Source organism: Cheilinus undulatus, linkage group 12 (assembly GCF_018320785.1).
Source record: "Cheilinus undulatus linkage group 12, ASM1832078v1, whole genome shotgun sequence".
Classification (NCBI taxonomy): Eukaryota; Metazoa; Chordata; class Actinopteri; order Labriformes; family Labridae; genus Cheilinus; species Cheilinus undulatus.
Window position 1 is genome coordinate 845,263 of NC_054876.1, and position 17,413 is coordinate 862,675.

Here is a 17,413-nt window from a genome sequence, read left to right on the forward strand (position 1 = left end):
CTACAGGAGAATGGTGGAAAACGTGGTTAAAATGAGTGACAGTTGGACTCATTTCTGCACCTGCTTCTTGATCTTCTCACCACAGCAGGCAGAAAAACACACGGCCTCTCACAGGTGTGTGTGGGCAGGTGTGCTGTAAATATCAGAAGGGATCAACTCCTATACAGACAATGAATGAGCGGCTCACCTGTGGGTCACCTGACCATCATTTTACCATTTTAAAATGCATTTATCCAGGTCCCTCCATTCATTCGTATGATTGAGAAGTCTCCTGTCAAATGTTAACCTATTCACTGATGGTTTTCTGCAGATGATGCTGTACATGTTATTCTCAACTCTAATTTTGTATTGTTTTACACACCAATATCAGTCCAGCTTACGTAGATCAGCAGTTGTAGCCTAGTTGGTGAATAAGGCCAGACAGTAGACAAAATCAGGCATATGTAAAAAGAAGCTCTTTGAGACAGAGCAGTGGCACGTCACATTAGAAAAGAGCAGCAGCGCACAAGGCTCTGTTTGGACAGTAGAGTTTCAATTAATAAATTAGGCAAAGAAAGTAATTTTTGAAGATAAACTAAAAATGAACGGAAAGAAAAGTACTACAACGAGACTTAACGTGTCAAAACTTTGTTCACAATGTTCTATGCTGCCTCATTTATTTTTTACCGATCAGTTAAAGGTGCAGGAAAAGCGCACGGATAATTAAAACCACCACCTCAAATTACCGGGATGCACGGGATCAGTAGCCTATTACCTGTGGACCTATGTGCGCTGAAATATGGTCGGTGATTAGCACTCCTGTTTTTAATTTACGTACAGATATGGGGGTCAAAAAACAGACGTCCTACATGATTACTACACATTCCCAGAGGTAATCCCGAACAGGACTTATGTCTGAAAAACACCCAATAAAGGTTAATATAAAGGGCAATTATGATTTACTCACGAGCCGTTGTCCCTGCTCAGTCTGCTGTGTTTGCTGTAGTCCATGTGTGTCCACGATCCTCCACTGAATTTAATAATCCAAGCTAGTTTACAAACCTTGAACTTGTACATGTCCCGGTTCATTTCAAATCTCCATCCTCCACTCCATCACGATGGCAAAGCTGTTAACCTCTTAGTCCCTGTCCGTGTTTATGGCCCTCGCTAAACACAGCACAGTGAGGTATGACAGTCTGGCCTCTTCCATGCACAAATGCCAACAGCTCTTAATTAGCCTCAGACAAAGGAAACTCGGTTCCTTGATGGGGGTGGTTGGTGGACAGGTATCCTCCACCATCACCTCTCATGGGTCTCCTAGGTGCTGATGGTAGAAGTCCTCCTCCCCTGCTGTGCCTTCCTCGGCTTCATAGCTGCTAAACTCACCATTAGCCATGGTCAGTGCTAGCAGTAATTCAGAAGTTACCGTCATCTTCATCCGTTTTTATCTTTACTGTTGTTTGAGGATGAGTTAGATGAGCAGTAAGATGTACCAGGAGCACACGACGCTTTGTAATCTTTCCTACTCTCTTACTTCTTAGGTTTTAAAGGCCAATGTGTATTTTCTCTCCATTTTGCTGCAAAAGGCAAACAGGATCAACAGGGAGCTTACCACAGCACATCACACAGTGACCGTTCATCAATCCCATGATGCATAGCGCTAGACTTAAAAGAATTTAAATGTATTATTTTGTTTCCAAAATGCAAAAGCCACTCATTCATTTTTGGTGTTTGTGGTGTTTTTGTTCAAAACATTACGGTTTATGTTGATTGTGGTCATTTTTGTTCCATTTGTATTCAACACCATGAGTGAGAAGGCAGTTGCTGCAATTCATATCATCTAAGAATAACATGGTGTATTTGGGGGATGCATATGAAAGCTACTGTGATTCTGTGTAATTTCAGTAAAGGTAGTAGTTAGAGCATGCACGCACTCTGATCTGGAGTCAGATTTAGGGCTGCCCCCCTACCCCCACGTTAGCTCACTTCTGCATGTGATATTAATGATCATTATACGCTCTTAAATAAACTTCGTCCACAGGAAGGTGATAATTTATAGAATAGAGAGAAGTTGTATTACAGATAAAATTGAATAGAGTACTGACAGAGTAACAGTAAAAAACTCAGAGTTTGTTATTGTGGTGAGCTCTGTAAAAAAATAGTCCATCTGGTCTCTGTCTGATCTTGTGAATTTCTAGCCCTGTTATAGTAAATAGATAAAAAGAGAGAATACAGTACGTATAGAATGAATAGAGCATTATTTCAGTGTTATTTTTTTTGGTTTAAGGAATGTTCTGTTGCACATGTCGACAGCATAAACAGGCAGTTGTGAGTAGAAACCAGACCCGGTCACTTATAGACTTGTTGTCTTAACTGCCGCCATTGAAAGAAACACATAAACACAGATGATTAGTGGCCTTCCTGGTTAATGCTCCGAGCCTGAAATGACTCATGGTGTGAACCAGGAAGTTCACTTTTAACACCTCAGAACAGAACAAAGCATAAATGAAATGCAGCATTAGAAGCTCAGCTTCCAGTAGCAGCTTCAAGTTCCCAGTAGCGGTCTGTAACTTCACATCCAGGGTGCATGTTGTTTTTAACATTGCTGGTGACTGTTTCAACTGTCTGAACTGGGCCGTCGCAGCTCCAGTCGAATCATCTGGTCATGTTTCCTGCGATTCAGCTCATCTAGTCACAGACAGCTTGTTGTAGGATGATGTAGGCAGAAAATTGTGGAATGAGAAATGGAAATCTTGTTTTGAGGCTATAAATGGCATCAACTATTTGAAGTGGAAATTCGTATTCATGCTGTGAATTTAGGAATTGATTACTTCTCTTTTTTTAGCGTTTCACACTGAAACTTCAGCAGATAAACGTCCTGTCTCTACAGCTGAGCATGTAAGCAGGACACACTAATAACAAAATGGCTGGCCAGAGCAACATGTAGCAAGTGCTGCATGTAGCATGTGCTACATGAAAGTTCCCCACCCATCCTTCTATCCCCCACGCTCCTTAAGGAACATGTGACAGCGGGGGCAGGGACGGTCCTTATAAAGAGTGCTGACATCCGGTCTAACACCTTAGACAAACAGAGCCCGTTGTCTATTCCACATACAGGTTAAACTCAAAGTAAAGGGTCTTCGTCTTGTACAGTGTTCATTTTCAGTCCAGTTTGTCAGAAGAAATAAGACCTGCATGTCCTTTGGAAGTGCTGGTGCCTGTGGAGTGGAGCAGAGCTATCCCCATATCCTGGCACCCGCATGTCAAGCCTGATCTTGCAACTTTGTTGTAGAGATAAAGGAAAGTTTTGGATTTTAACTTATGTGGCTTAAGTTTCAGGGTTCCATTTGATCTCAACTCCAAATGAGACATTTCCTGAAACAGGAAGTGGTCTTCCTGCTCTTACAACAAGTCTTGGATAGCTCACAGGAAGTCATTACACAAGCCAGCCTCTTACAACAGTCCAGGGGAAGCTGAGCTGATTAAATGTGAGAATCGATGGGATACTTCTGATTAGGACTGCACATTGGAGTGTTATATCATCATTAATGCAATATTGCTAACTGAAAATTAAAAGAAATCATAAATAATTTCAGTTGAAGAGGAATCATAATAATTAAAGAGGCAAATGTTTCTCAGTCATCATGTGTACATTTATCTGTCCAGTGGAGAAACGGGTATGATGGTATTTCTGACGCACCACATGGTCAAAAGCTCAAAGATACAGATTAGTCTGTTCCACTTTGAGTGGTAAAAATGCCTCTAGATTTATCTGAATTTATGAGCAACATGTCACAAACAGGTATGGTGTAAAGCAGCTGATTTTGTTGAGAACCATCTTCCTATTGGTCAGTTTGATGAAATCTGCCTTCCTGAGAGCCACCTTCCTATTAGTAGATTCATTTATATTACCTTCCTATCAGCTGAGTAAATGGAAGTTGCGTTCAGTTCCTGATTGGTGGAGTTGTATAAATTGCCTTCCTACCTACTGATTTGATGAAAGCCACTGCCCCAATGGCAGGTTCAGTGCTGCATTCCTATTGGTCAGTTTGATTAATTCTGCCTCCCTGTTGGTCAGTTGAATAAAGTATGTAAGTCTTAGACTTTTTTAAGTAGTTTGATGTTCAGCACATGATGCTATTGAAAATTGATCGCATGCATCCAAATGTGATAAATGTTCATTTATACCTTAAACAGCCACACGGGTGAATTTAGCCAATCAGGAGTCATTGATTTTCCTCTGTTTATTTTCGCATCAGCATAAAAACAGTAGGTGTTGCCATGATTACAGCTTCTTTCTGTCACTGCACTGCCTGATCAGAAGTTATAGATCAGAAGTCATAGATCAACCTTCAGCATAGCAGAGAATTAACCCTTTACCTACTGAGCCAGCGCTGTGTTTTATGTGTCTGGAGTATTATTACCGTAACTCTGTCAAAGTTTGTCCAATCAGAAAAATTCCAATGGCGTTGGAAAGCTGAGTATTATTGGCATGCACACATGTATGGTTCATTACAGTACTCACAACCATATGACGTGGCATTCATAGCAAATCACCATAGCAAAACACCAGAAGTATCACAAGAGCGCTACATGGATTCTCAACACTGTAACTCCTCGAAAGTTTGCTCAATCTAAAAACTTCCAATGCTGACAGAGAGCTGAGAATCTGTGCTTTCCAGCAATATATGATGTGTGGTAAACATATTACGGTAATGTTGAACAGCACCACGAAAACGGCAGCTTTGGCAGAAGACGAGTGAGAAAGGAGAGTGAAGGAAGAGAGTAAAAGGAGAGCGAGTGAGAGTGGTGTTTTGTTTTCAAAAATAGCGTCAGATAGTGGCATCTGTGCGTGTCTGTCATGTGCAATAACAATATGTTACTGAGAATGATGAGAATGCATTTTTCCACCTTTATTTGCACTAATTGTCACCTATGTATATAGTTATCTTTTGCACTGTGTTTTGCACACCCAGAGTCCTAGACTCAAAAATGACTGGTGATTGTTCTAAACATGTATAGGTTCACATTTCAAATGTCAAATCAAAACTTCATGAGCAAAAACAAAATTTCTTCTCATAAAAGCCATAAAAAAAATCTGTTTTTGTGTTGTTCTTCTTTTAAACTGCTGACAATTCCATATAATGTGCAATAACCATTAACCAGATGTTGAAAAGTCAAGTTCAAGTACTCCTGGGAAAAGGGACCAAAGCTCTCAGACTTAGGGCATTTCCTGACTATTTTACAGCCAGAATAACAAAATATGTCCAAATCACCATTTTTAGACTCAGTAGGTAAAGGGTTAAAAGCATTTATAATTTTGAAAATTCAATAGATTTGCTCAGAGCTTTGAGTGAAGAAGAATATGTTTTCAGTAAAGCACAATCAGTCCTAAGATAGGTTTGAGTATGAAAGATCGTCATCTGACGGTGATGAAGTGTTCTTACTGTGGTTACTGAGCTGTTCATTGACTGTCGTTCAGTAAATGATCTTGATCAAAGCTATTTACACTCAAATATTGGGTCAGTTTGACCCGCCGCTGTTCTTTCAGTCCATTCTATTAAACTGCCTTCCTACTGGCCGATTTAATGAAATCTGTCTTCTAATTGGTCAACAGGATTAAATGCTATTGTTTCTATTAGTTCATTTGTTTAAATCTGCCTTCCTATTGATCAGTTCAGTATAATTCTTCCTTCTTATTGTTTGATTCGATTTAACTCCACCTCTCTTTTGGATGAGTTCATGAACTCTACCGTGCTATTGGTCAATTTAATGCACTCAAATAATGGATGAATTTGAACCAGTTGCTGTTGTAGGTATGTAGACATCTGTGGCGATTCTACTGTTGACTGTTGAACTGGCTGATTCAATGTTGCCTCTCTATAGGTCAGCTCCATGCTCCCTTCCTATTGGTGCATTCAATGCTGTCCTCATATTGATGGAATTGTTTAAATCTGCCTTCCTGTTGGATGAGTAAAGGAAAGCTGTCTTCTAATTGGTTGATTGAATGAAAACTGTCTTCTAATTGGTCGATAGGATAAAATGCTGAGTTCTTATTGGTTCATTTGTTTAAAAGCTGCCCCCTATTGGTCGATTCATTATAATGTTTCCTTCCTATAGTTTGATTTGATTTAATGTTGCCTCTCTTTTGGATAATTTGATGAAATCTGCCCTCCTATTGGTCAGTTCAGTGCACTTAAATAATAGGTAAATGTTTTCGTTTTGTTGGATGTTTAAAAGTGGTAATGTGTATCATTGAAGGTAAAAATTCTGTTGTACTTTTTACTTTGATAGTTCCGTACATTTCAGAGCCTGTACTTTAATGCGTTTACTGGAATAATGGAGTTAAATCAGTACTTCTACTTTTACCTGTCTTTTTTCACACAGGTATCTGCACTTCTTGAGAACAGAATGTGAGGACTTTGTCCTCTATAATTTTGAAGAATGTTAAATTTCCTCTGAGATTTGGAAAAAGACAGCTGTGCCAGAGCTTTGTGTTTTTACACTCGTGTTTCATGATTGATTGTTAGTTTGATCAAAAGTGCGATTCTACGGCTAGATGATGACAGGTTATACACTCTGACATCACTGAGCTTCACAGCCAATCATACGTAGAAATAGTAGCACTTCCCTCTTTACTCAGGAATCATGTTCTCATGAAACTGCTGTGAGCTGAGTAACTCAAAATCCTCTTCCCTCACATGCTACCCACCTCTGGAAATCCTTTATGCCCTTTAATCCTAAAGGAGGAGAACCTGGCATGTCAGATACTTCTGTAGTGTTTTAAATTTACTGTCATCATGCATGTTCAAAGTTCAATGTCAAGTTCAAGGTTGTCTCATCGGGAAAAACTTTTCTCATGAATTTATACCTTTTATATTTAATTTCACACAAGAACTCTGCTTGTTTCCTTGTAACTGTTGTGTAAGGATGATTTTAAGGAAGCTTCCTTCAAAGAACTTGTTTTTGTAAAGGCTTTTGACGGTTTCACTTCTTTTTTTAATCCATTTTAGGGAAGTCCACAAGTTTGAATGAATTTCACACAGTGGCTGTTTTCGCAAACAGAGAGCAGCGTCTGCTGTTCTGACACATTCTCTGAAGAAGCTAGACCAGGTCAGGGCTCTTGTGTTTGTATGATGCTAAAAGTCTTGAATGTGCTTCGCAACAGAGCCTGGAGGCTGTTAGACCCCCCCATGTAAACGGACATGGTGACGGCCCCCCTCCACAGCAGCCTGTCAACTTAAACAGGGCGCTCTAGTTGTATTTTTTAGGTGATTTGCCTCTGGATAATAAAGATTACATCCTTTTTAATCGCAGACATGATTTTGACCTCCCCACAATCAAAGAAGCAGCACAAATGTTGGTGATTGTTGAATTTTCAGTGTGTGCTCTTCCTGCAGAAAACTCCATGTGGTCATCTATTGAAAATATTTTTTCACATTATTACATCTTTATTTAAACCATGGTTGATTATAACAGTTTTTTTTTTTTGTTTGTGTTTTTGTAATTTTCTCCTATATTAATGTTTATTTCAGTGAAGCACGATAAGTATGTTTTGGAACCAATACTGATAACGGATAATTTCCTACTCTTGATGGCCAATAACCGATAAAAATCAATAATTTTTTCTCAATTGCTGATTTTAAAAAAGAAGTTTATTTGATGTGTTTATGCACATCTGGGGATAAGAAGGGGTTAATATTTAGTGAGCAAAGATCTCTATAAAGAACTCTAACTGACATCACTCCTGTTTACATCAAAAACAAAGAACTATTCTGACTTTACCACTGTTATTTTTTTAGTTAAACATCTGTGTACCAAAGTACAACGTACACAAACAACTGACAGAGGTTTTCCACTGAAATGAATTGAAGTATCTTGTCAAGTGGTCAAATCTGACAGTTCAGTCAACTAAACAAGAATTCGGCTGACTCATGTCAAATCAGGCAAAACCAAATGATTACAGGCTGTCATGATTAACAAATGGAGATGTTTGGGGGTCTGGGTTTTTTTTCTTTTTGCTGCACAAGTCAGAAATTAAGAGAGCTGACAGAAGTTATATCAGAGATAGGTTAAAATGTCAAGTCCACCGTGGTCTGCTGCTAAACTTCTGTTCCTAACGTCTACCAGACCGAATGAAAGCACATCGAACAGCAGGCAGGGATACGTCTGTGAAAGCAGCTGTGGATCAGGAGACTGTCAGACTGATTTTGTCATTTATTAGCCTTGTACCTTGTGGCTCTAGCAAACTTTCGGCGGTTTCCGATGCCTGCTGAATCAACACTCTGCCTAGCTTGGTCCTAATGCCTGTGACTTGCGGCTACTGATGCTTTTTTTTTTTTTTTTTTTACATTGTTGTGAAGACTTTTAAGCAACTTATGAGATCCGTTGTGTTAAATTCTTGTGTCAGGACTTTTTTCCTCTCTTTGGGATCTTCGTGGGGCAAGTTTTACAAACACTGTCGTGTTATCCTCCCCGTGAATACTGAATAATAGAGTGGTGCAGTTGCGACGTAATTTTGTAGGAAAACCTGGAAGTTTGCGTAGCATGGGTTCCCTCGGCGTTGAGTCTATGGGATTTTTCAGTGGGTTTTTGGATTATTGCTGAAAATAAGCTCGGTGTCCAATAAAAGTTTATGAAACTTGCACGTTTTGTTCATTAAGGGTTTTGTTCACAAATTGATAATATAAGCATCACATCTGGTTCATTAATCTAAGTGGTGAAAGTAAAAAGCTAACATAATACTAAATTGAACTACAACACGGTCGACTTAATTTATGTCATCACACGCGGATACAACTAAACAGCTCAGTTGTGGCGCCTCAAATGATGATGTATGTAGTCCTTGTTAGCTATCTTTTAGCATCCGCTTTTTTAAGGTGTAAAAAGATACACAATTCAAAGGTGGGGCACATTTCAGATGTAAACTCTCCTGAACTTGTGTTCACCACAGACCTTATTTCAGGCATTTAACCAAAAAACGCATTCAAAATTTCCAGAGACTTTCAGACGAGGGAAGTGGAAGTGCTAAAAGGCTAACTTACTTCCGCGTTTTAGGACTCATTCCTGCACCACTCTATTCCCCATGTTTTTAGCCTCGTAGCACTAATGATGCTTCCTCTTCTTCTCTGGTGGTTGACAGCGGGTCTCGTACTGCGGCGCCACCCACTGTTTCGGAATGTGTAGTTTTGTGAGAAAGAAAAAAAACGCCTTCATTATTGGTGGATTTTATCGGTTAATATTTTATTGTAGGGATAATAAAAATATGTAAAATATATGCACTATAGGCCGACAATTTATGGGTGCTGCTAATTATCGTGCATCCCTAGTTTTTTGCATTTGAGTATATGACGCTCAAACACCTGGCCTACAGTCCACACACAGATGCACACACTAGTCTGCTTTCATTCATCATCCTCTGCCTCTCCTTTTCTCTACATGTTAACGGCTTCGTTGGTAAAATTGATGGCTGTAGACACTGAAATAACACACTCCCGTTAAAACTGCTGACTCATGATTCCCCCTTTACATAGAGTATTTGATGTATTTAATTTTAATTTAATCTAATCAAATGCATTCTTACACTGCATTCCACATTATTATGCAAACGACGTTTTTCTCTGATTTTCTAAATATCAATGCAAATGACAGTCATATTTTTCAAGTCATCAACAGTTAGAGTATAATTCAAATGTTTTTGAACAAACTTCATAACGATAACTATTTTTTTTTTTTAAATAAAAACCTCAAAATGCACTTTTCCACATGTTCCACATAATTAATCAGGCCACAGGTTTCAGAGATATGGGAAAGAAAAAGGATCTCTGCAGCTGAAAAGTGTCAAATAGTGTAATGCCTTGAACAAGGAATGAAAACATTCGATATTTCAGGAAAGATTAAGCATGATCATCGAATGTGAAGAAATTTGTGGCTGATTCAGAGCACAGACGGGTTTATGCAGATAAAGGCAGAATGAGGAAGGTTTCTGACGGACAAATACATCAGATTAAGAGAGCAGATGCTAAAATGCCATTACAAAGCAGCAAACAGGTATTTGAAGCTGCTGGTGCCTCTGGAGTCCCACCAACCTCAAGGTGTAGGATCCTCCAGAGGCTTGCAGTCGTGCATAAACCTACTATTCAGCCCCACCTAACCAATGCTCACAAGCAGAAACGGTTGCAGTGGGCCCAGAAATACATGAAGACTCATTTTCAAACAGTCTTGTTGACTGATGAGTGCCGTGCAACCCTGGATGGTCCAGATGGAGGAGTAGTGGATGGTTGGTGGATGGCCACCGTGTCCCAATGAAGCTGGGACATCAACAAGGAGGGGGCGGAGTCATGTTTTGGGCTGGAATCATGAGGAGAGAGCTGATAGGCCCTTTTAGGGTCCCTGAAGGTGTGAAAATGACCTCGGCAAAGTATATAGAGTTTCTGACTGACCACTTTCTTCCATGGTACAAAAAGAGAATCATGCCTTCTGTAGCAAAATTTTCTTCAAGCATGACAATGCTCCATCTCATGCTGTAAAGAATCCCTCTGTGTCATTGGCTGCTATGGGCATAAAAGGAGAGAAACTCATGGTGTGGCCCCCATCCTCCCCTGACCTTTAACCCTACTGAGAACCTTTGGAGCATCCTCAAGCTAAAGATCTATGAGAGTGTGAGGCAGTTCACATCAAAACAGCAGCTCTGGGAGGATATTCTGACATCCTGCAAAAAAAATTCAAGCAGAAACTCTCTAAAAACTCACAAGTTCAATGGATGCAAGAATAGTGAAGGTGATATCAAAGAAGAGCTCCTATGTTAACATGGAACTTGTCCTGTTAAGATGTTTTTGAGGGAAATAGCTTTGATTTCAGTAAATATGACACCCTGATGCTGCAATTTCTACAAATGACCAGTCTCATTTCTTTACAACCTATAAAATGTTTTAAAAAGCTGTTGTGCTTAATAATGTGGAACAGTGCATTTTGAGGTTTTTATTTTTTTAAAAATGTTTGTCATTATGAAGTTTGTTCACAAAACATTTGAATTATGCTCTAATGGCTGATGACTTGAAAAATATTCTGACTGTCATTTGCATTAATATTTAGGAATAATAATATAATAATAATGTGGAACGCGGTGTAGATGTTACACAATAAGACCTAGAATTCAGTATTAGTGTACTTTTGAGTGCACTCATTGTGTAGCCCACTTGATGCATTTAGTAGCCACTGCTGTGTCATATTTGACCAAATGGGAGGAGCTAAAGTGACCCAGACCTGGAAATAGGGTAATAGTAGGATATACATTTTTAAAATGACAATAGGCAATGCTAGAAATTGACCCTCAAATAAAGAATAATCGTGATTAATAATTGTGATCATCTCAGTATTGATCAAAATGATCATGATTGTTATTATGGCAGAAATCATGAAGCCCTGTCCTTTTGTTTGTCTCACACGTCTAAAATTTTCATTCCTGATTAATCTCATCAATGTTTGAGTCAAGAGCACTTTTTCTCTTATTGTGGCATATTGAAATCCCACGTTTTACATTTTATACCGTTTTTTTTTTGTTTTGTTTTGTTTTTTTTAATTTTAGATTTTTGTGCTGTCTTAAACTAAGGGGGTAGTAGACTTATCATAGACCTGCTTTTATTAAAAAGAAAATGAGGGGACAGTTAGCAGTGTTGGACTAAATTGACATTACTGTGGCAGTAGGGGGACGTTACAATGACTCCACCAAAGTGTGCTGAAGAGGACAGTAAAGCATTGCACTGATTGTAGACCACAACTGCATTAATGCTGACAGCCCTCATTTTTGATGCTTTTTACCACTGCATGCTTTAAATTATGGAATATCTGCTACTTTTACATTTGACTGAATGAAATGAACAAAGTTTTGAAGAAAAGACGTGTGTACACTTGAGTTTCAAACCACAGATGCTGTGAGAGGGAGGGAGGGAGATGGCGGCAGTGATGGGCGATCAAATGGGAGTGCCAGTGTCCTGTCGCTAAAGCAGAGCTGGGATACTGAGACAGAAAATGTTATTTCCTGATGTTACACAGCAATCTAAAGAAGTTAGAAATACACCAACACCTCTGCATAGACATAAGAGGACTCAGGATGCTGATGATCACTTCTCTCTGCTGGCTGTGTGGAACTCTCTGCTTCTGACTGTTTCATTTGCCAGTCAGCAAATATGTTTTATTTAGTCTCTGAGGTGTCTTTTAAAGGTGCACATGTTAACGTAAGTGTTTTTTTAGACAACGAGCTAAAGCTTCTTTTACCTGCAGCCTCACAACCCTGCATAAAAACCAAAATGATCAAAAAATGAAAAAAATACAGGGAGCAGAATCACTGCATTAACTTCCGATTATTATTTAAAGATCATTCAGAGGAAATATATGATTTTAGGTGGGCCCTGTATATTTTTCAAAGAAAATCAGATTTGTTGCCTTCTAAAACTATTATCAGTATGACAGATTTTGGTATTTTTTATTAACCATGATGAGCTGGAAATGCATGTCTCTGTCAGAAGTTTGTCTAACCAGAAATGGCCCAGCAACAGTTGTATTGAGAAGGAGCTCTCTGATTGGTGGGTCATTAGGCCAATCAGAGAGCCAACAAAAGGCCATTTGTTTCCCCAGCCAGGTTTGTTGTCCAGAGTATTTGATCATTGATCACTGTGAGCTAGGCTTGTTCGGTATACCGGTACTAAATTGGTACCGGGGTACTGAGGCATTTAAAACGATACTATACTGCGCTTGGATGAGACCGGTACTTCTTTTTTACATACACACACACACACACACACACACACACACACACACATATATATATATGTCCTCATATCAGTAAATGGTTAAGTATTTAAAACAATAATGATGGTAATAATATTAGCTTTTTAGCTTTTTAAACCTTTAAATCCCACACAAAGAAAATATCTGTTCTTTTGGTTTGTTTGCAGTTTTTTTCTGTATCCTAAAACATTGACAGAAACAAACAATGACATGTTATGTTTTTTAACACATTAATTTTTTTACTGATGCATAGTTATAGTTCTAAAATTTTCTATAAAAATAAAGTCAATAATGACATTTTTTGTGTTCTCTTTTTATTTCGAAAAGTATCGAAATACATGTAGGTACCGTATCGATACCAAAATGTTGGTATCGTGACAACACTTCTGTAATCAGTAAACCGTTCCACTCCTGATAAGCACAAAAAACGACTTAAAGGGAAACTCCATCTTCATCCTCTTAGACCAGTCTCTCCTCTTCCTGCAGACTTGATCCAGTGTACAAATGAGATGAATGTGAACATCCCTCAGCTGGCTGACACACTGTTCGAGAGGACCACCAATACAAGCTGGGTAGTCGTCTTCAAGTCTCTCACCACCACTCATCATCTCATGGTCTATGGCAATGAGGTTAGTACTTCAGGAATATGTGTCCTCCATCTTTGTCCTTGAGGAAATATGGATGAGATCTTTTTTTAAATTATTACAATCCCAGTTTCCAAAAAGTTTGAGGTGCTGTATAAAATGTAGATAAAAACAGAATGCAACAATTGTAGATCTTCTAAACCCATATTTTATTCACAATGGAATATAAACAACAAGTCAGATGTTAAACTGAGACATTTTACTGTTTTATTAAAATATTAGCTCATTTTGAATTTGATGGCAGCAACACTAGAAAATAGGGAGAGGTCCATGTTTACCATTGTGTAGCATCACCTCTTCTTCTAACAACAGTCTGTAAACATCTGGGATTTGAGAAGACCAGTTGCTTGAGTGTAGAGAAGAATGTTGTCTCATTCTTGTCTGATGTAGGATTCTAGCTGCTCAGCAGTCCTGGGTCTTCTTTGCCATATGCTCCAGATGTTTTCTATTGGTGAAAGGTCTGGACTGCAGGTAGGCCAGTTCAGGACCCGGACTCGGCCTTCCCTGACAGAAACGTTGTCTGGATGGGAGCATATCTTGCTCTAAAAGCTCTCTCTACTTTTCAGCATTGATAGTTCCTTTCCAGATGTTAAAGCTGCCCACGCCATAGGCACTAATGCAACCCCATACCATCAGAGACGCAGGCTTTAGACCTGAGCCAGGAGAACAAGCTGGATGCTCCCTCTCCTCTTTGGTCCACAGGACACGGCGTCTGTGGTTTCCTCTGACCACAGAACAGTTTTCCATGTTTCCTCAGTCCATGTTAAATGAGCTTTGGTCCAGAGAAGATGGCGGTGTTTCTGGATCCTGTTCACTCTACTACTTGTTCTCTCCATGATCCAGCTTTAACTGTCGTTTGTGGATGGAACGGCTGAGTGTGTAGACAGACAGCGATTTCTGGAATGTTCCTGAACCCATGCAGTGATTTCAGTACAGAATCATGCCTATTTTTTATAATAATAATAATAACCCTGAGGGCTCCTACAGCCTTGTCTCTTGCTCACAGAGATTTCTCCAGGTTCTCAGAATCTTTCAATTATATTTTTGACTGTAAATGGTGGGATATTCAAAGTCTTTACAAATTTATGTTTTAGATTTTTTTTCTGAAATTGTGCCAAAATATTAAGGTTAGGGGTGCACGATAACTATTGGGCCGATAATTATCGGGCCGATAACAGGAAATTATTACGTCATTCTGATAAGTCCAATATCATGACGACTAGCCCTAATAACATATATATTTTTGTCAGCACGGCAGTGCTGATGTTTGTTTTCTTTCTCACGAGACTACACATTCCAAAACAGCAGGTGGCATCGCAGTAGACGACCCGCTATTAAGCACCAGAGAAGAAGAGGAAGCAGCCCCTGTGCTAAAAAGCGAACAACACGGGGGTGTTATTCAGTATTAACGGGGAGGATAACATAACCATATGTGGAGAATTTGCCCTGCAAAGGTCGCAAAGAGTAGAAAGAAGAGCTCGACTGATCTTATAAGTCACTGAAGAGTCATCATCCTAACTACGTTAAAACGAAGCAGCAGCAGCCTCAGCTGGGGGCATTAAGACCGAGCCGACGGCTAATACCAGACAGAGTGCTGATTGTAAGTAGGCATTGAAAACAGCAGAAAGTTTGCAGAAGCTAAAAGGCACAACGTTACAATAACAAAATCAGTCTGACAGTCTCCTGATCCACCGCTACTTTCATAGACGTGTACCTGCCTGCTCTGTTTGACGTGGTTTCATTCAGTCTGATCCACGTTAGGATCAGAAGTTTAGCCACATACCACGGTGGACTTCACATTCTTATTCTTCACTATTCTGATATGACTTATGTCAGAGCATATTTTTAATCTTTATGTAAAACATCAGCTCGCTTTAATTCTGGCTTAAGCAGCAAAAATAAAAAACAAAGACCCCCAAATATCTCCATTGTTCAGCATAACAGCCTGTTATCATTTGGTTTTATGGGGGAAAACCATCTGTCAGTTGTTTGTGTATGTTGTACTTGGTACACAAATGTTTAACTAAAAAAAGTTAACTATAATAACAGTTATTAAGTCAGAATAATTCTTTGTTTTTTGAAAAACACAAGTGATATTAGTTAAAATTAGTTATAAATATCTTTGCTCACTACATATTAACCCCTTCTTACCCCCAGATGTGCATAAACACATCAAATAAACTTCTTTTGTTAAATCAACAATTGAAAAAATAAAAATCCTTTTTTATCAGTTATCGGCCATCAGGAGTAGGAAATTATCGGTTATTGGTATCGGTTCAAAGAAATACTTATCATGCATCACTAATTAAGGTGCAGTTTTTCACAGATTGGTGAACATCAGCTTATCTTTTCTTCTGAGAGTCTGCCTCTTTAAAATGCTCCTTTTATACCCAGTGATGTTACTGACCTGTTACCAATCATCCTAATTAGCTGCAAGATGCACTTCTAGCTGTTTTTCATTTCTACCACTAATTTTTCTAGCGGTTTACTTTCCCATCCCTACTTTTTTGAGATGTGTTGCTGCCATCAAATATAAAATGAGCTCATTTTTCATGAAATGGTAAAATGTCTCCGTTTCAACATCTGATATGTTAATGTGCAACTGTGAATAAAATATTAAAAGATTAGAATTGGTTCACAATTAATCTCAGGATTTCTCTTGTTAATTGTGATTAATCATGCCCATTTCATAGTAGTATAGAATTCTGCTATTTTGCATTAAAACATTTTTTGTGTCATTTTTAATTTGTCTTCTGTCTTAAACGTAAGTGCAGCTGACTCCCTATGTGGATGCAGACCTGGTTTAAAGGTAGATCAGAGACTAAAGCATGAATTTAACTTTGGAAAAATAAACCTGCTATGGATTTAAGAGGAAATAAGGAAACCATACAAAGGTAAATGTTCATTAGACTGAAATGAGACATAAAGGAGCAGTAGTGGACTTATTTTACATCACTGTAGCTGCAGGGAGACGCTGCACTGACTTAACCAAAGAGTGTTAAAAGGGACGATAAAATGTGAGAATAATAGCGATTTTAAAAGAATTGGTGCACTATTTGTAGATTGCAGTCAATTGTGAATAACGCGATTAATCTTGACAGCCCTAGAATTAAATATGAGTTTGAGATTTGAAAATGATTGCATTCTGTTTTTATTTACATTTTACACAGCACAACTACCTGCTAAAGTTATCCCCTGCGTATGGGCGACAAACTACTGGTTAGTAAAGGGTTTAAGCTAGCCTGTAATCAGACCAGTGTCTTTCACCTGAAGGGGCCATGCCATAAGTAGTGGCATCAGCCGCACAGCTGAAAGCCTCACTATTAGTCAATGCCCCCATCATGCATCTAGAGCTAATGTGCTGTTCTTCTTGCAGAGATTTATACAGTATCTGGCCTCAAGGAACACATTATTCAACCTCAGCAACTTTTTGGATAAAAGTGGTCTACAAGGTGAGTACCGCAATAAGCATTTTACTGCTCAGCCAGTTTTCTTGTGGTATGAATATTGATTATGACCTGCTCCCTTCTGCTGTTTATGACATAGGCTATGATATGTCAACGTTCATCAGGAGGTATAGCCGCTACCTGAACGAGAAGGCTGTGTCCTACAGACAAGTGGCTTTTGACTTCACTAAAGTGAAAAGAGGGTAAGCACTTTTAACTGTAACTGCACCTACAGATGTAGACCCTGCAGGACTACTTTGTCACAGTTTTATTGGTGGCTGCATACGATCAGCAGAAGCATATTGAACTACTTTGTAAAATACATGATTCTGATGGGATCATCCTTTTAAAGGAGACAAAATTAGCATGAAGACCAGACAGTTGTCATGGTTGCGGTTCTGGAGAACTAACTGTAATCCTGTCAGACTACAGATGAGATGTCTGGTTAGGATGGCTACAATAGACCATATTTAAATCTGAAACTATTTTAATAGCATGATATTAAAGAATCTTGATGTGGACCAGTAATATACTTAGCTGATAAATAATGAGCTG

General features: G+C 38.9%; 1 protein-coding gene across 13 annotated transcripts in view; it reads left to right on the forward strand.

The window, feature by feature from the left end:
- picalma (phosphatidylinositol binding clathrin assembly protein a) overlaps positions 1-17,413 on the forward strand; it is a 69,328-nt gene that overhangs the window by 8,919 nt on the left and 42,996 nt on the right. For all 13 annotated transcript variants that reach the window (XM_041801481.1, XM_041801484.1, XM_041801488.1 and 10 more), the window contains exons 3-5: positions 13,255-13,397; positions 16,789-16,864; positions 16,959-17,061. In XM_041801481.1, coding sequence (XP_041657415.1) covers positions 13,255-13,397; positions 16,789-16,864; positions 16,959-17,061 — 322 coding nt within the window. The remainder of the gene's footprint in view (positions 1-13,254; positions 13,398-16,788; positions 16,865-16,958; positions 17,062-17,413) is intronic.